This window comes from Phyllobates terribilis, unplaced genomic scaffold (genome assembly GCF_046119375.1).
Source record: "Phyllobates terribilis strain yellow unplaced genomic scaffold, ASM4611937v1 Scaffold_4539__1_contigs__length_59682, whole genome shotgun sequence".
Classification (NCBI taxonomy): Eukaryota; Metazoa; Chordata; class Amphibia; order Anura; family Dendrobatidae; genus Phyllobates; species Phyllobates terribilis.
Genome location: NW_027367290.1, coordinates 16,002 through 35,595, shown reverse-complemented (window position 1 = coordinate 35,595; position 19,594 = coordinate 16,002). Strand labels below are relative to the sequence as shown.

Here is a 19,594-nt window from a genome sequence, read left to right as displayed (position 1 = left end):
CAGTCATATATATAACCTGTCATATAGACCACATTCACATAATACAGTTTAGATTTAACTATGCCCAAACTAACAACCAACCTATGGGCTAGATAGCAGGGCGAGGCCCAAACAGGCTGCCACCAAATGACTAGATTTTTACGTGAAGCATGTGAGCAAAATAGCAGATGCACATCCCCATAGCTAATACCAGACTTCACAAAATAGTCCAGGGACCGAGTCTTCTTCTTCTTAGCAAAACAGTTCTTATTTAAGCTGTAATGATAACATAGCATATTATACATACCTTCTACCCCTGAATCGTGGAGGAACTTAATCATTCGTCTGATGAAGATTCATCCTCCGAAGCCTTCCTTTTACGAGAGAAGGAGTTAGACGGTTCCGAAGAAGAGAGATCATCAGTCGAGGATATAACCATCACGCCTTTAAATCTGCGGTTGATAGTCCCTTGCGAATTAGTCGAGTGGAAAGAGGATTCAGCCGTCTCTGAAGGGGCCTTCTTAGGAGCGGAAACCACATGACGAGTAGTGGTACTGGATAATTGGAGACCGGTATTGACAACTGCTGCCTCAGTGGTGTGGTTAACAGTGACAAGGATTTCTGTTGTGGCAGTCATCTCATGCATACATTGATTCACACAAGTATTGGTATTTGGAGAGGTTTGGTATTTTTCCATGCCAGAAGAGGAGGTGGAGATCATAGGAGTGTAATTTGTAGGAGCGATGGGATTATTGTTATTGTGGTAAACTGGATTGGAGAGATTAGACGGCCCAACAAGGTTAGGGCTAATATGGACTGTGGATACATGAATCTGTGGGCCTGAATTAATGGAAGAACTAAAGTATTCACTAAAAGGAATACCTGGACTGGGCCATGAGTGATATCATTTGGGGACTGGGAGGCTTGATTGGCCGAAGCACCAAAGTTTCTTTGAATGAAGCTGGGTCTCATATGTGGAGCATTTGGGGCGGGTTCGAAATTGAAGTTTCCACCCATAAGGAGTTGCATGCAAGAAGCAGCTTGCTCGTATTCGTTATGGTCATTACTAAAATCCATGGTGAAGGGTGAAAGTCTTAGATTGTTGAGAGGGCATACGTCCCGAGAATGGTGTGGAGATGCGCGGACATGACACCCCTTAGAGAAGCCTTCATATCACATCGGGAGTGTGTAGGGTTCTCCCTGAATGCCTTGAAAGTGAACAACCAAAGGAAATTTACCAGAACTAGGAACTTGCAAGTTGATACAAAACCTAGTGTACTTCATTCTATTGCGAGCGTTGGAAATGTCATCAAGCTTTAGTACGGTTCCAAGACCATTGATTTGGAGGATATACTGAATAGCCGGTCTCAAGATGAGATAAAGAGGTAGCAGAGGGATCTGAACCCAAAGATCGATGGAGGTTATATTCTGGGTAAAAGGATTAAAAGTAGAGTCATAAGGGAGGATCAAAACCAATTTACCCGAAACATGAAAAGGTCGGTTAGCCCAAACCCAGTCTCTAGCCTCACGGTGGGAGAAGGTGAAGAGAATCCAAAAATTTCCGATATCATAAAACTGTACCTCTCCACGAATGTGCCTCCATGCTTGACGAAGACGGTTAACAACCGTTTGAGAGTCAAAAAAGGCATTCACAACACGGACAATTAGAGAGAAGTGTGTAAGCTTTACAAGTGTCTCACGAACCTCCGGTATAAGACAAGGCATCAATGGTGTCGACGTGAAGGCCATGGATTCCTGAATAAGGATCTCGTCCATAGAGACATGCACGAGAACATGATGCATGTCAGTAGCCTGAAGATCAGTTGCTGCAGAAATTGTGTTTTGCATGGGGATTTCTTGAACTAGGTTTTCAGGGATAGGTGGAAATGCAAGAGGGAGATCAATGTTGGAAAGGAGAGGTGATGTTGGGTGGGAAATGTTGTGAAACAAGGAAATAGGGTTGGGAAGGGCGTTGGTAAACATGAGTCGGGGCTCGGTAATGGTGAATGCTGAACCAGTTTGAGGGTGGTGAATATGAGAGATTGAGTTAAGGTTTGTTCCGTGAGGGAAGTCCACCAGTGCATGAGAATATGAACGGTTCGATTCCATAGTATGAGAGGGAAATGAGAGAGTGTAGTGAAGTGGGATATGAGACATTGAGAGTATAAAACTCTTTTTTATAGAAGAAGTCAGAGAACATAAGGAACGTCTGGGTATAACACAGAAAGGGTAGAAATTGAGGGGTTGTATTTTTGGTGTCTTGTACACGTAGAATAGAATAGCCACGTGTTGAGAGGGGGGAGAGTTATGTAATATAATATAATAAAGGTAATGGGCAAAACCGGAATTTTCCCTCGTGTTGCAGGCCTTAAGCTTACATGCAAAATTGTGGCTCGTCTGGGTTTTGAGGGTAATGAATGGAAAGATTTTATAAGTATTATAGGAAGACATGAAAAGATGGTTGATATTAAGAACAAGATAAAAATTAGCACTGAAATGAACTAAGAAGATTTTATGGAAATAAATGGAATTGAGTTTAAGATTAACAACTGAAAGTAACCTCATATCCAGTTGAAGATAGAATTGAATATAAGTAAAGGATTGAAAAATGAATTTGGGGTGATCATTAGCATTTATGAGAAGAGGAATCTGCAGAAGAAAATAAATGCGAATAGTTAATAAGAGAATTGAGGTATGAAGGGAGATAATATAGAAAACATAGTGAGGTTGAGATGAGGGGCAGAAGACTGAGAAGACTGTATAGTATTGATGATTTTGAGAAATTGTAGGTAGATTATGAGTGATGTTAAACGAGAGATGAGAATTGTGATAAATTAAAATATCATAGCTAGGAAATGGGTTGAAAACATACCTTGCGATGTCTGGCATGTGAAAATGATTACCACTTGCATCAGTAATAGAAAGATCCATACGAAGATTTTTAGTCTTATATTTGCATGTAAATTTGAAGAAGATCTAGATTTGACCCACTGAGTTAATACATAAACCTGACTGATTTTTTGCTGAAGATAATAGGCAAAGGCGGAGTTTTGTAGCAACAGTTGGCTTGATATCCAGACATTGGCAATTTGCAGTCTTCATACTGATGTTTATGATGACAATCCAAAGCCTTTTCGCCCACAAGTAAAATTGATCTTGTTGATTCCTGAAGAAAAGCTCAGAAGATTCATTGAAACCAACCAAACAACAGTGGATTAGAGAACGAAGGTAGCAATTTAATAGATGATTAAGTAAAGGATGCAAAACAGAACTTAAACCTAGGTAGGATTGTATTACTCCCAAATTGACGATTGTAAGTAGGTTATTGGTATCCCTGTCTTCGATTTGCAATACTCCAGCAAAATTTCCATCCGTTAAACGCAAAATAAGAGAATTATTATTGTTAACCATTGATTCAATTTGGGGAAAATCGTACTGAGAAGGGTTCGAAACGAACCATAAGATTTGGAAGGATTTGAGTTTGAGTTTTATATTGAGAAGGGGAGATAACTCCCAATAAGTCGAAACGAGAAGGGTTCCTCGCGGAACCTTGCTTAACTACAAATATGGGATTTATGAACTTTGAAAATTGATAGAGTGGATCGACATACCTATAGAGGAGGAGTAGACATCGAGAGGTGTTGAAGAGAGGAGGCGGAAGGGTTGTACATGCCTCCACGGGAGGGGAACGGACGCCGGCGAGAAGGGCGTACTCCACCGACGCTGCGAGGGAAAGGGCGAGAAGGAAGAGAGAAGGACGATGTAAAGTAATAGGTTAGATTTTTATCCCTATCCATTAAATCTAGGTTATTTTTATTATATATTTTGAAAAGATGGATTATTTTTTAATATTTAATAAAGATCGAGTTATTTAAATATTTTCTTGCCTAATTACAAAAATACTAAAGTTGTGTAATTCCGTAAATACCCTTACCATTCCAGCTTCTCCTTCCCAAAAAGCTTGTGCTGTCGTGGTGGTGCGCAGAGCGCCAGAGTCTCACAGAAAGCGTCTCCTCTCTTCCCCTTAGAATTCTAGGGTTAGGGTTTCTCTACTTCGCGTTATTGTTCTCACTTCTCTCGGAGTTTGGTTGCTTCGCAATTCCATGCTCACTCGCTCTCGGAGGTAAGAGTCCTTCCACCGCCGGCCATGGACTCGAAGGGGCAGTTCTCCTTCGCCAATCTGTTCAATCTCGAGGTTTGTATTTCTAGGGTATCTAAATTTTTATTTTTTTTACAATTGAAACTGATGGTAAGATAGGCGCTGTCTCTCTTGCTGCCTTTGTTTGCTTGTATTTCCGGTATCTGAATCAGGATATCCTTTGGCATTGAGTTAATTGCTTATAATTTCGTGATATTAGTCTTAACATTGTACAGTTTGAAATTTCTGTTGCATTGCTGTGTATTTATCTCTGAGGGTTTAGTGGGTATCGTTATTGGCTTTCTTGATTATGGTGCAGTCTTTGATGAATTTTAAGATACCACATCAAGGTGATGATTCTGATCCCCACGACAGGAATAGCAGTCAGGATGAGAGTAGAGGCAGCCAAGGTGCAAGCTCTTACTTCTTTTAAACTTTTGTTCAGTTAGATTAATTGCTTTACATTAGAGGCCCTTTATTATCCAACTTTATATTTTAGGCGAGGAACTTTCCTTTCAACTTTCCAATTTCAAAGTAAAGGGACTGAAATTATCGGTTTATGTTGGATTCTTCATGTGCTGCTGTGTTGTTCTTAAATCTATCGTTCACATCCTCTATTTTGTTTATTTGGTTGCTAGTAGGTGGAGGAACCACCTTGCATAGCAATGGAGTTATGCCTGTGAAAGGTGCAAGTTTCAGAAAGAAAAAGAAGAGGCAATGGATAGAGCCTGAAACAGAGTCTTTGAAGAGGGTCAAACACAATGAAGATGATCATGAAAGTAGCTACTATAGAAATGAAGAACCTTACCAATATATGTTAGATGAACCTCTCCAAAGGCACAGGACGAGACTTAAAGATCCTCCTACGTCTGCTAAGACACCACCTTTAAAAAGTAAAACAGGGAGAAATTTTGGAAGCAATGAAATAGAAAGAACACCCGAATTTAATGTTCATCCAAGTCCACGGAGCTTCATGAATGGTGATTATGCGCTAAAACATGGTTTAGACAGAACTATGGAGGAACCTGTATTTTTGGATATTGGAGAGGGCATTGCCTATCAAATTCCACCATCTTATGATAAGTTAGCAGCATCAATTAACCTCCCCAGCTTATCAGATGTTCGGATTGAAGAATTTTATCTGAAAGGAACCCTAGATTTGGGGTCATTGGCTGCAATGATGGATTCTGATACAAGATTTGGAACCAAAGTTTGTGCTGCAATATCAGAGTCTCAACCTCAATATGAATCACTTCAGAAAAAATTAAAGTCTGAATCTATAGATAAGCAAGCTCAGATTTTCAATTTAAGAGTAACCGAGGCTGGGTTGAATACTGTTCCTGAAGGAGCAGCTGGAAAGATAAAAAGGTCTATACTAACAGAAGGTGGACAGTTGCAGGTCTACTATGTCAAAGTGCTGGAGAAAGGAGATACATATGAGGTCAGCATTTTTCCAGTAATTACTGACCATATATACTTTTGGTAGTTATATCACTTAAATTTTAAATAACTTTGCAGATTATTGAAAGGAGCTTGCCCAAAGATACGAAGTCAAAGAAAGATCCTTCTAGAATTGAAAGAGAGGAAAAAGAGAAGATCGGAAAGTTTTGGGTAAGCATTGCGAGGAAAGATATTCCAAAGCATCATAGATTTTTCACAAATAACCACAGAAAGCAGATTATTGATGCAAAACGGTTTGGAGAGTTATGTCAAAAAGAAGTAAGTTTTACATGACTCCTTCACAATTAACTATATATTGTCTAATATCTATAACCTTGTCATTAGTTTTCTAACTGTCTCTTTGACACTGTTGCTTTCATAGGTTAAAATTAAAGTAACTAGATCACTGAAATTTATGAGGGGTGCTCCTATTCGCACAAGGAAGCTGGCCAGAGACGTGCTGATTCATTGGAAGAAGGCAGAAAAGGAAATGGTAATTTACTATTACTCTTTTTGTCAAGCATTTACATGCTTCCTTGTAAATTTTCCTTTACTTGTCTGTTGCTTGGGTATATACAGTTTATGTTTCAGTTTTCACGTTGTTAGGTGAACAGAATATATTCTTAAGCAATGCTGTTCTTTCCCGAACTGGTTCTCATAGCATAAAGAGATAGTTATATTATTTTCATCTCTCGAAGATCTTATATTAGGCATGTCAAAAATGTAGGCTGAGATGAGGAAGAAAAAAGAAAAAGAGGATGCTGAAGCTAGGAAGCGTAAGCAGGAGCTTGATGAAGCAAAGAGACAACAGAAAAGGCTAGATTTTCTTTTGTCACAAACAGAACTTTTCAGCCATTTTATGCAGAACAAGGCAGATTCTCAACCCTCTGAGCCTGGTGGTAACGAAAAAGAAAATGAAGAAGAAATGAAAGTGGATGAAGCAGTAGAGGAAGAAGAAGATCCAGAGGATGCTGAACTAAAGAAAGAGGCTTTGCGAGCGGCTCAAGATGCAGTGTCCAAGCAGAAAATGATAACCAGTGCATTTGATAATGAATGTTCACTATTGCGTGAATCTACTACTGGCAAGGAGGATTTGGAACAAGACCCATCAATTGCTGGCACTAGCAATATTGATCTTTTAAATCCGTGAGTTTTCTTCTAAATTTCTATTACGGCTACGGTAAACATTTGTATGCTGATCATCACATTTTAAAAATGGTAATCAGATCAACAATGCCCGTAACATCAACTGTGCAAACGCCTGAGCTGTTCAAAGGCTCACTCAAAGATTATCAGCTGAAGGGCCTCCAGTGGCTGGTTAATTGCTACGAGCAGGTTTGTTACATTTTTTCCTGTTATTATATACTAGTCATATAATAGTAAACAAAATGTTTATAATTTCTGCCATATGTCTGCCAAATTGGATGTCTGGTGCTCTTAAAATTTGACACGTGTAAAAAGCTGTTCAGGATTAATGGGGAGCTAACACATAGGCTGTTTTTCATGTTGTTTTAGTATTATATAGATAGATTGGAATTTGTTATTCAATCAAGCAAGAACTCAGATAATTCCGTGTATACACTTGTAGTTGATTTAAATTTGTATATGTTTTTGATGTCCATCAGGGGCTTAATGGCATCCTTGCTGATGAGATGGGTTTGGGGAAGACAATACAGGCAATGGCATTCTTGGCTCATTTGGCTGAGGTAATAATGACTTGATACATTGTTTAGTTTGCGGAGGATATATTATATGGCGTAGTTCTGATGGTTGTTGGTGCAGGATAAAAATATATGGGGCCCTTTTCTGGTTGTTGCTCCAGCTTCAGTCTTGAATAACTGGGCTGACGAGATCAGTAGATTTTGCCCTGACTTGAAAACTCTTCCCTACTGGGGTGGCCTTCAGGAGCGCCAGATACTCAGGAAAAACATTAACCCTAAACGTCTTTATCGTAGGTAATCAATCATCACTGTGCACCTTCACTATCATTCTGCTCATTTCTTAAGATCTATGTATTCGTGAGTTACAGGGAATCTGGATTTCATATACTTATCACCAGCTACCAACTTCTTGTCACTGATGAGAAGTATCTAAAGCGCGTGAAGTGGCAATACATGGTGCTTGATGAGGCACAGGCAATTAAGAGTTCCACCAGGTTTTCACCTCTCCATATAGTCTTGCATGTTCATTTGAGAATAGATAAAAAATCTGGTCGGACAAGTTTGATGTTTTAATTTTCTATGTGAGTATGAGTAATCATACCTAACCTCATTTAGATACTGACTTGCAGTATAAGATGGAAGACACTTCTGAGTTTCAATTGTCGTAATCGCTTGCTTTTGACTGGGACACCTGTTCAGAATAATATGGCTGAGCTGTGGGCTCTTCTACATTTTATCATGCCCACTCTATTTGACAGTCATGAGCAATTTAATGAGTGGTTTTCTAAAGGGTAATAACTTTTGCTCTTTTCAATAAATAGTCATGATTACATAAGTTACTTTGTGTTCGTAGTGTACTCAAAATAATGGTACATGACCAGGATAGAGAGCCATGCAGAACATGGAGGCACGTTAAATGAACACCAGCTTAATAGATTGGTGAGCATCATGTTTTTTTCTTCTTCGCATGTTATATTTTGTATCTCCTTTTTAACTAGTTAACACATGCTATGACTATGCCAGCATGCAGTTCTGAAACCTTTTATGTTACGACGAGTGAAGAAAGATGTTGTTACTGAGTTGACTGGGAAGACAGAGATAACAGTGCACTGTAAACTGAGTTCTCGACAACAAGCATTCTATCAAGCAATAAAGAACAAGATATCTCTTGCTGGGCTGTTTGATAACAGTCGCGGCCTAAGTGAAAAGAAAATTCTAAATCTGATGAATATTGTCATTCAGTTACGTAAGGTATAATATCGCTGTATCTTAACTTATAACTGTATCTTGGGTCATTTTTTTTGCTTGTTTTATCTGACATGAGCAAATGTTGACAATGATTGTTCCAATTTCATGTGATTTTTAGGTCTGTAATCATCCAGAGTTGTTTGAAAGAAATGAGGGTAGCACATACCTCTATTTTGCAGAGATTCCAAATCATCTTCTTCCACCTGCCTTTGGAGAACTGGAAGATGTACCCTTCTCCGGTGGTCATAACCCCATAGCCTACAAGGTACTTAACTAAACCTCTTTTTAAATTTCTTTCTTTCTTTCTTTCTTTCTTTCTTTCTTTCTTTCATGCACATATATCTGTTTTCAAGGGCAGGTTTTTACTTTATTTGCATTTTTTTTTCATATTTAATTCTTCTTGGTTAACACACCCTGTTAAAAGTATTTGAACTGTTGTCTTCAGTCATACTTTTTTGCTTACTATTAAGGTTGGAAAAAGGGCTGTCCTTTTTCTTCCCTACTCTCTGGTCTGAACTGACAAAGCTAGCAACTAGTTCTTATATTTCCCTTCATAGTGGATATTTTGCGCTTGCTTATTTTGGTCAATGACAGAAAACGTGAAACAAACCTGATTTTTTTCTAAATCAAATGTGTATGTATATGCAGTTAAATCGTTTGAACATTAGGAGTGTTTTAACTTTTTTCTTCAGAAATAGTGTTTTAAGTTTCACCATCAAATATCATCTGTTCTGCTAGTTCTGTTTTTGATGACATTGATGGTGCATATCTTACCAGATACCAAAGCTAGTCTACCAAGACATTGTCAAATCTGCTGGGCTGATGTGTTCTGAAGGCAGAACTGGTCTCCAGAGAGAATATTTCCAGAAATACTTCAATATATTTACGCCTGGATCTGTATATAAGTCTGCTTTACCTCAAGAAAACACAGTGTTTAGTGGAGCATTTGGTTTTACTCGTATGATGGATTTATCGCAGCTGAGGTTACATTTCTGGCAAATGGCTCCACTATGGAGCGGCTCATGTTTTCTCTGATGAAGGATCAGAGTCATTTAGAACCGTTTGTAGACTTTGTAGTAGATTCTGGTGATGATCTTGAGATAGATAAAGGCAAGGTCAGAGCTGTTACTAAAATGCTTCTTATGCCTCCAAGAACAGAGACTAGCTTATTAACAAGGAAATTCGCTACTGGTCCTAACACTGCACCTTATGAGCCTCTAGCTGTTTCTCATGAAGATAGGTTTTTATCCAATATTGCTGTTCTTCATTCAACATATACATTTATCCCACGGGCTAGAGCTCCATTGGTAATCAATCCTTAACCTTGTGAATTAGTAGTTTGTGGTTTTACTGTTTACTGAGAGCTGATTACTTTGATTGACAGATTGATGCATGCTGTTCAGACAGAAACTTCTCTTACCAGTTACTTGAAGAACTACATAATCCGTGGCTTAAAAGGCTTTTTGTTGGATTTGCTCGAACATCTGACTTTAATGGGCCGCAAAGACCTTGTGGGCCTCCTCATTTGATCCAGGAAATAGATTCTGAACTTCCTGTTTCGCGTCCTGCTCTTGGTCTGACCTATAATATCTTTGGTTCTTGTCCACCCATGCGTAGCTTTGACCCAGCCAAATTGCTCACGGTATGATTGTTTTTCTTTTTTTGTTTTGTGTGTTAAAGTTTTATTACTTATGTTTTCGACAACTTGTTGAAATTTTAGGACTCAGGGAAGCTTCAGACTTTGGATATATTGCTGAAGCGTTTACGGGCAGAGAACCACCGTGTTCTCTTGTTTGCTCAAATGACAAAAATGTTGAACATTCTTGAGGTAGGTTAAATGCAACCAGCCTTATTTTATAAGTTATTTTTGGATGATGGGAGTAAATGTGTTAGTGATTTCTCCAATTTGTGTATTGCAGGACTACATGAATTATAGAAAATATAGGTATCTAAGACTTGATGGATCGTCAACTATAATGGATCGACGTGATATGGTGAAAGACTTCCAGCTGCGGTAATGATTGATGTTTTCCTTTTTTGTACATATCGGAGTTCTCATCTCTTCTCTATGTGATGGACAGGAACGATATATTTGTTTTCTTGCTGAGTACAAGAGCTGGTGGGCTGGGTATCAACTTAACAGCGGCTGATACAGTCATATTTTATGAAAGCGATTGGAATCCAACTCTGGATTTGCAGGCCATGGATAGAGCTCACCGTCTGGGACAGACAAAAGATGTTAGTATCCTTCCTGTATATCTTGTGTCAAAATTAGATGAAGCTTAACTTTGATTGATGGTACTGTTTAGGTGACGGTTTACCGTCTGATTTGTAAAGAAACGGTTGAAGAGAAGATTCTACAGAGAGCGAGTCAGAAGAACACTGTTCAGCAGCTTGTGATGACTGGAGGGCATGTCCAGGGTGATCTGTTGGCTCCAGAAGATGTTGTTTCATTGCTCCTCGACGATGCTCAGTTGGAGCAAAAGATCAAGGAGGTTCCATTTCAAGCTCAACACATCAAGGATAGGCAAAAGAAGAAACAGGGCTCAAAAGGTATAAGGATTGACGCAGAAGGTGATGCAACTTTGGAAGATCTGGATAAACTTAAAGCCGCAGAAGCTGCTGAGCCCCCTCCGGATCTGGAAAAGGAAAAAACATCCTCTAAGAAGGTATGTCAATCTTTGATTTACGCTAGAGCCCAAAAAAACAAAACTCTGAAAAACTGCAATGAATTAAATGTGCAGAGGAGAGTGAACAACAATGATAAATCAAAGAGGAAAAGCTCTGAAAAAGCGACGAATTTGAGCAGGGGGGTGTTTGATAATGGTTCATTTCCAGCTGATGAGTTTGGTAGGAAAGCAGCGAAAGCAAAGAGGCCAAAGAGACCTACGAAGAGCGTGATGGAGCTAGCACCATATAACAGCACGACCCCTGCCTCTTGAAGCTGAATATATCTGCTAATCTTTTCAAAGGCTGTATAGATCCATTGATTCAGGTGAACTGGCGATGGAACACTGCTAGGGTTAGATTTGGATGGTGTATAGAGGGAGAGTTTAAATCGAGTACAAGGATTCATTCACCCAATTGATGTACAGAAGAACGTTGTTATATAGCAAGCTTAATTTAGATCTAATGGAAGATATATATTGGTGTTTCTATATGATTCTATTTTAGATAAGCTGCTTCTTATTCCCAATGTATTGCTGTGTAGCCAACTGCCAACACATGCTTTTTGTCAATTTTCAAGATTTTTTTAATATAAATAAATAGAGATTATTCACTGTTTTGCACGGGCTATACAGGAGATCTAATATAGATAAAAAATTCATATGCTATTTGTGTATTTTGCTGGTATATTGTTATTCATGTTATTAGTATTGGTGACTTATTTTTTTACAGATCATAAAGTCATTAAGAATCCATATAGGAGGGTGTAATGATAATATTGAGGACAATTAAAAGGACATATAATATTTGTTACTATACTATTCTTTCTGTCTCATATTTTGCTTTCTGTTTTTTTTACATTTGTCGATACATGTTTTCTATCGTATATATTTCTAAATATATTCATCTAAAAATCTTATAACTTTGATATTCTTAAAACATTTATTGAGACGAATCAAACAAGATTACTCATGACTATGTTTTTACTTATATATTGGAAGCTAGTAACAAGATTCCCTTAATTGATAAATAGCGCCGAAAAAAAAATGAGAAGAACTTTTGGAGACGGATGGAGTAATTTTATAATATATTAAATAGAATATTGAATTTATTTTTCAGGCATAGTAAACATAAAGGGTTACAAAATATTTTTACTATGCTAGTTTTATAATATATTAACAGAAGATAATATAATTAACTAATGCCAGAGCATCTATAAAAGGGTATGAGAATATTTATTTAGTAGTTATTTTTCCCTCATTTGTTAAGTTTATAATAGATAGATAGTTTTTTTTCATCAAATAACCGGGACGGATCACCAGAACACAACTATTTTAGGTGTAATCTAGTGAAAATGGGGTCGACGAGTACATATGAAGACATGAAAATAAGACAAATGAAAGCATAATTAGCTCCCAAAAGGGTCCTAAACGATTGAGAGGATCAAATAAACAAAGATTTTTCGTACTAGACAACAACTCATTACATGTATCTGACTGTAGTTAGATGAATCCAGCGTGGTCTCTGTTTCATTCAGTAATGCTGCACTATTAAAAGAGATTGGCGCTTTCAATTCAACCATTCATATACTTGTGACAGTTTCTTATTGATAAGAAAGGGAGACAAGGACAAACTCTATTATCGTTCCTCGTATTTGATGGGAGTTTCACCAGATAAAGTGTGCCGATTTAAGAACTGCGTATGAATAAGTTTATACGTCTACTGGTTTGACTGTCTCATCCCCGATATCAATATACCAGGTACATATTTGTTTATAGGTTCGATTTCTTTGTAAGAAACTGTTCCTATCATGGTCTAGCTTCATTGATTTCGTTACCGCACTATTTCTATACTCTGAATATCTTTTACTATCAAGGAACAATTCCTTGCTCAAAATTATAGTAATGATTCAATAATTGGTATCAGAGTCTTGTACTCTGGATTTTGTGCTTTTTACATGAAGTTTGATTAGGCAACAACAACCCTTCTAGACTTGTCAATGGAGAAATTGAATATCAAAATTAGAAGAAATATGGAATGTGTGGATGAGAAAATTTGATTATCAGAGTGGGCAGGGTGATTGAGAACGAAGACTTCCCGTTTCCAACCAACAAAGACCACGCAACCTGACTTCAACCAAAATTTAACAACAAGAGAAGAATGCCAGAGCTTGGATGCTACTGAACAATGCCTTACGCCATGAGCAAGTTCAAAAACTTATCTCATGCAAAACGGCTAAATGAACATGGAGCACTCTGGAACAATTCTGTTTGGGAAGTGATGACTTGAAGGAGCCCGATCCTTTCCAAGATGATCGAAGGAGAGTCCTTTCTCTTCATACAACACCAGGTTCAAACAGATCTCAGTTTGGCTATCTTCACATGGAATCCTAAACACCGAGGTCCTACTGAAGGAGAAAGTCCAATATAAAGATTCAGAAATATGAGCAAAGAAACAACTTCAATATTTAAAGAAGACTGCCGAAATATAGCTCTAAAGCTAGAAAGCTCTCCATAAAGGATGATCTTAAGGAAGAACTAGCCACTCTGATGAGTATCACGAAAGTTTCCTACAAGAAGTGCAAACATACTAATGAGAGTGAGAAATTGAAGACGTACTAACAACCATCCCTAATTGATATTATCTCCAGGAGGAATGATGTGATTCACATGAAGGGAGAAGTATCCAGAATCATGTACTTCTTGGTGCAACAGAAGAAAAAAGGATAAGAAATTAAGTCCATTTCCACAAAATTTGGCATTGGATACATGCGAGGTAAATATAAAGAAACGATGATAAAGAAGATAAGATAAGAGCAGCGGTTCCAAACAAAGAGAAAACTAGATCTTCAAAGACATGAACGTATGTGTACAAGAGAGGAACAAAATTCTTGAGAACAGCTTATGTCACGGTGAAATCGCGCATAAGAATAATTAGGCTCATGAAATTCATCTGAATCAAACTGCAAGGCTTAAATGTGGATCATATTACCAAGAAAGAACACTGATATAGGCATAGGTTGTGTTCTAAAAAACGCTAGGCGAGTGATAGGCGGTGAGGGAAACTAGCGCCCCACCTAGGCGGATCAATATTATAACACTAAACAAACAAGTTTTCCGGTACGGTGACTGAAAAAACTTTTACTACCTTTTTTACGCAGGTCAGATAGGAAATTGTCAAAATTAAGAAGTAAATAACCCATTTACAAGCCAATTTGACCCACATATCACGAAAATGTCAATAATACCAAGTCAAAGAGATTTGTGAAAAAGGTGCTCCTTTTCCTTTTCCGGCGATATTTTCTCCTCTCCATCCAAGATTGCCGCCGGTCACCTATTTCCTCTCATTTCTCCATCGATCTTCCTCTCTCATGGTGTAGATCTCCTCGGTATTGCTCTTGGCGGTGGCGCCTCCACCGCCACCTTTTGTTCGTCGTCGCTTCATCTCCTTCGTTGGTGGAGACCATCCGTCCTCCCAATGGCGCGCAAGAAGAAGAGCTCGCCCAATTCTCCTAAGGGTCCGATATCGAAGATTGTTCCACCTCTCCTTCCCAAAGGTGGTGAAAACTCTAAGAAGAAAGGTGTTTCGACGCCTCCTCCTCCAAAGATTTAAACAAAAATCACCAAGACCAATGATGACCGATCGTCTTCCTCTGCTAAGATCGATTCTTCTAAGGGCCGCCTTTGGTCCAACGAAGTGGAGGTTGAAGATTCAAGTTCGGATTCGGAAGTTTCTTCTGTGGAGTCGCACAAAGGTTATGGCAAGAAATCCAAGATCAAGTCCACCGATCCTAGCAAGTACCTCAAAGAAGATGGTGGTAGCCGAAAGGTTGAAGAAGACGAACTCCTTGTTGATCGTGTAGAAATTTCCACACATGACAAGCGAACCTTATCTGATGATGAGTCGGAAGATTTCGACTCCACAAACCATGAAGATCCGGCCGTTGATCGCGTTTCCAAGTCCAAAAGTGTTGCCGGCAATAAAAAGGTTAGTTCCGATTTTTGTCACATTTCTCCGGCCGATCCTGTCGGCGTTGGCACCGGGGGACACCATGGGCACGGTGGTTCTCCCTCCCAATATTGGTGTTGATCGCCCCCTAGCACTTCCGGCACTCCGGTCAACGGGAAAGTCCAAGAGACGCAAACCCCATGCGAAGGGTCACCCCACCCATGCGAAGAGGCGCGCCTACCAGCCAAAGAGTCACGCGGTGTGCTAGCCGAAGAGTCACGTGACATGCAAGGTGAAGGGTCACACGTTTATCTTAACTCCAAGCTCGTAAATGCTCCTTTGATCCACGTTTCCCACATGCCGGCCTCCAAGAGTCGCGCCTCCTCGCCTCCTCCACTAACTCTTCAAATTTCCCCTCATGCAATAAACCCCTCGGCTAGCCCTAAGGTCCACGCGTCCCACTCCAAGACTAACCCTTCACCTCACCTCTCCGCTCCTCCTCCGACTCTTGGTAACCCATGTATTCTCCCTACTCCCTCTTCCCTTTCTAACCCTGCCTCTTCCTCTAACCCCCGCCTCCCAACACCTGCCTCCCTCCTCCCTCCTCCTCCGCTGCCCCACCCAACTCCACCGTCCCTTCCTCATCCAACTTCCCTCCCTCCCCTCCCTTCCTCCATGCCAACCAAGACCCCCACTTCCCCTTCCCCCTCAGACAAGCCGCTCCTCCCTACACCCAAGGGTGTCCCCGTTAAGACCAATGCATGGGCCGGTCGTACGAACAAGAAGATCTTTATGACCTCCGGCTTGGGAGGTAAGTTGACGTATACTAAGCCTACTTTTCCGGTCGTCGATATCCGTATGGATGAGGCCCTTCCCATGCACAAGGTGTGGGGATGGTCCCTCCTTGGCCAGTTCGTCGGATTCAACCCCGGGCACTTCATGATCAATGAGCTAATCCACTCCTGGGGTGTCAAAGCAAAGTACCGCATCGAGGATGGGTGGATGCTCTTCACATTCACCAGCAAGGAGGACCGCGACAATGTCCTCCACAAGGACCCGTACTGCATTCACGGTAAACCGCTGACTCTAACACATATTCCTGATAAGTTCTCTTTCAATTTGAAAAACGTTGTCACGGTCCCTATTTGGGTCTGTATAATGGGGTTGTCCAGCCTTTTTGGACGAACGATGTGTTGGGCCGTGTGGCCTCGCATGTTGGTAAGCCGCTTTACACGGATCTGGTCCCGGAGTCGAGGATCCGGGGGGCACATGCCCGGGTTCTAGTGGAGGTAAACTTCGCGGTTTCGGTGACTAGGAGCGTCGATCTTCGGTTCGACGACGGGGACGTGGTGACGTGCTCGTTCTTGCTGGAAAACGAGCCTATGTTTTGTACGAGGTGCTGCTCGTTTGGTCATGTCGTGGCAGGTTGCACCTTCAATTTGAAGGTTGATGGAGCTAGGAATCCGAGGGGCCGATCCAAGGTGAGGAAGCTTGAGGCTAACCAAGGGACGCCTGCCGTCGGTGATGCTAGTGCGCCTGTGGCTTCCGCTGTGGTCTTCGTGGGTGCAAAAGCCGCTCCCGTGGAGGCCGATGGGGTGCCCGGATTTCGCGGTCCTTCCCCGGTCAAGGAGGTGCCGAGACCCACTTCCCTGATGCGAAAGGAGTCCACCGAGTCTTGTTTAGGGGTCGGAGCCAGCCCTACTGTTATTACTCCGAACATTTCTGTTGTAAAGGACACTATGGACTTTGTTAATATTTTTAATGAAACATTGGCGTCCCCAAATTGTAATAGCTGTAGTATCGAGTCTGTATGTAAGGATCATGACAAGGCTGGCTCAGACCGTGAGGACGGGGAGTTTACGCCTGTTAGCAAGGCCAACCGATGTAAGGGGGGTGTTGTGGATGATCACAACGGAGGGGCGGTGGCGTCCACCAACTCGTTCTCGGCGATATCCGGGGACGGAAGCAGCTCCGAGACGGGTGAGGACGAGGACCAGGAATCGTCCTACGAGGCTTCGGAGGACGAGAAGTGTGAGTCCTCCCTAGAGGTGATCACGAAGTCCAACGCTTCCGAGAAGATGAAGAGAAAGCTGGATCCTGCTGTTGGCGTGAAGACTCCCTCCGGGGAGAGGATCGTTGGTCAGAGCCTGGCTGCTCCCGCTAAGTGGCCTAAGAAGAATGATGGTGCTCTTGTTACTCGCCTCCATAAAAATGGTGGCAAGAAGGAGTCTAAATGAAGATCGCCTCATGGAACGTCCGAGGGCTTTGTCAAGCCCGCAAACAAAATGGCATGTGTGAGTTTGTTCGTAAATTAGGAGTTTTTCGGTATTTTAGAGTCCAAGTGTTCGAGTCGCATTGTTGACCGGGTGATGCAGAACGTATGTCCAGACTGGAAGTTTGTCACGAACTTTCACCTTGATGCACATGGCCGTATCATTGTCACGTGGGACGAGGACTTTGTCAAGGTCGAGGTTTTGTCCACCTCAGTGCAGCACATTGGTTGTCACGCCACGTGCAAGGCAACCGGTGTAAAGTTTGGTATTTGTTTTGTGTATAGTCTCCATAGCATTGCTGCGCGGTGCCCCATCTGGGGTCACGTTGATGAACTCATCGAAGTCTCCGCACTTCCTTGGATGATTCTTGCTGACTTCAATTCCGTTCTTGATGTGGGTGAGAGAGTGAACGGGGAACTGGTCTCGATGTACGAGTGCATGGACATGGTGGACGCTTGCCGCCATGGACTTGTCGATGCACCGAGTTCCAGCTCCTCCCCGTTCACTTGGACCAATGGGATGTTATGGAGCAAGCTCGATCGGGTGCTGGTCAACCCGGCCTGGTCGAGTTCGGCTTTCGATTGTTGGACTAATTTTCCGCGTGAGTGGCACCTTTTGGACCACAAGCCAGGGGTTGTGTCTTTGTGCAGGTCCGGGGAAGGTAGCGGTCACTATTTCAAATTCTTCAATATGTGGACCAAGCACTCGCGGTTCAAGGAGATTGTCAAGGAGGGCTGGAGCACTGATATTCGCGGTTCCTACCAATTTAGGCTCACCAGGATCCTTCGCGGCATGAAGGCGCCTCTTAAGGCGCTTAATCAGCAGGAGTTTAGCCACATCTCTTCTCGGGTCGCTGAGGCCAACCTCGGTCTCAAAGGCGCCCTCAAAGAATGTCGGCTCCACCCAGACTCCTTGGAGGCCCGAAGGAAGATGGAGGAGGCTAGGAAGATTGCGAGGAGACTTGGCGAGGCGGAGGGGAGTTTTCTTTCTCAACTCTCTAAGTCTAACCATATCCTTAAAAGTGACAAATGCACTAAGTATTTCCATGTGTTGATGAATGTGAACGGGAAGCAGAACCACATCGCCTCTCTCACCAAGAAGGATGGGGTTCGCACCACTTCGGAGGCTGAGGTTGTGAGCGAGTTCATTGGGTTCTACAAGGGGCTGTTTGGCTCGGAGGTCGACGTCTCCCTCCCGGTCCCGGGCGAGCTGGCGCATGGTCCTCGTTTCAGCAACGAGGATTCCGACATCCTAACGTCTCCGGTCTCCATTAGCAAGATCAAGAGCTCCCTCTTGTCCATGGGCAACGACAAGTCCCCCGGGCCGGATGGTTTCTCTATCAAGTTATTCAAGACCATGTGGCACATCACCGGTGCGGAGGTGTGCGCGGTGGTCAAGGAGTTCTTCCCTAATGGGAGGCTCCTCCGGTAGTCCAACCACACGATTGTCTGCGTCATCCCCAAGACCGATTCCCCATCCCGCGTAGACCAATTTAGGCCTATTTCATGCTGCAATGTAGTTTATAAATTTATCATTAAGATTATGATGCTTCGTCTAGCGAAGTGTCTTGGTCGCCTCATTGACCCAGCACAAAGCGCCTTTGTGGAGGGTCGGCTCATCTCGGACAATGTTTTTCTTGTCCAAGAACTTCTCCGGAAGTATGAGGTTCGCAAGGACACGAAGAGGTGCTTCCTCAACGTGGACCTTGCGAAGGCATATGACTCAATCTCGTGGGAGTTCATTCGGTTTTCCCTTACTCACCTAGGGGCGCCGGTGAAGTTCATTGATTGGGTCATGGAATGCGTGACCACTGCTACGTATTGTATTAAGATCAATAAGGGTCTCCACAGTTACTTTCCCGGGAAGAAGGGCCTTCGTCAAGGGGACCCCCTCTCCCCACTTCTTTTCATGATGTACATGAAGATTCTCTCCAGGCTCATCAACCTGCGTTCATTGATTGTCGTAGTGACGCAGGTTCAGTTCTATCTTGCTGGGCTGCCTCGCTCATTTCAGGGATATGTCGGGTCTCCGGGTCAGCGTGGAGAAGTCTTCCATCTACCTTGCCTCGGTGTCCGAGGAGGAGTGCGCAGCCATCACTACTGAGTCCGGGTTCAAGAAGAGCGTCTTTCCATTCCGCTACTTGGGCATTCCCATCGGTCCTTGCGGTCTCAAGGCTATCCACTACATGCCTCTACTGGATCGAATCAACGGCTTCCTCATGGTGTGAGCAAAGAAGACTA

The 19,594-nt window shown here is 42.0% G+C and overlaps 1 protein-coding gene across 1 annotated transcript; it reads left to right on the top strand.

Annotated features, from left to right (window-relative positions):
• Positions 1-4,126: 4,126 nt before the first annotated feature.
• On the top strand, positions 4,127-11,408 carry LOC141249395 (uncharacterized). Its single transcript, XM_073669611.1, is given in 21 exon segments — positions 4,127-4,174; positions 4,455-4,512; positions 4,756-5,558; positions 5,636-5,875; positions 5,940-6,050; positions 6,285-6,703; positions 6,784-6,892; positions 7,183-7,263; positions 7,340-7,512; positions 7,587-7,712; positions 7,848-8,009; positions 8,100-8,157; positions 8,242-8,469; positions 8,585-8,731; positions 9,244-9,439; positions 9,442-9,773; positions 9,851-10,108; positions 10,187-10,294; positions 10,386-10,480; positions 10,548-10,704; positions 10,776-11,408. Coding segments are annotated over 21 exon segments (4,542 nt in total).
• The last annotated feature ends 8,186 nt before the right edge of the window (positions 11,409-19,594 follow it).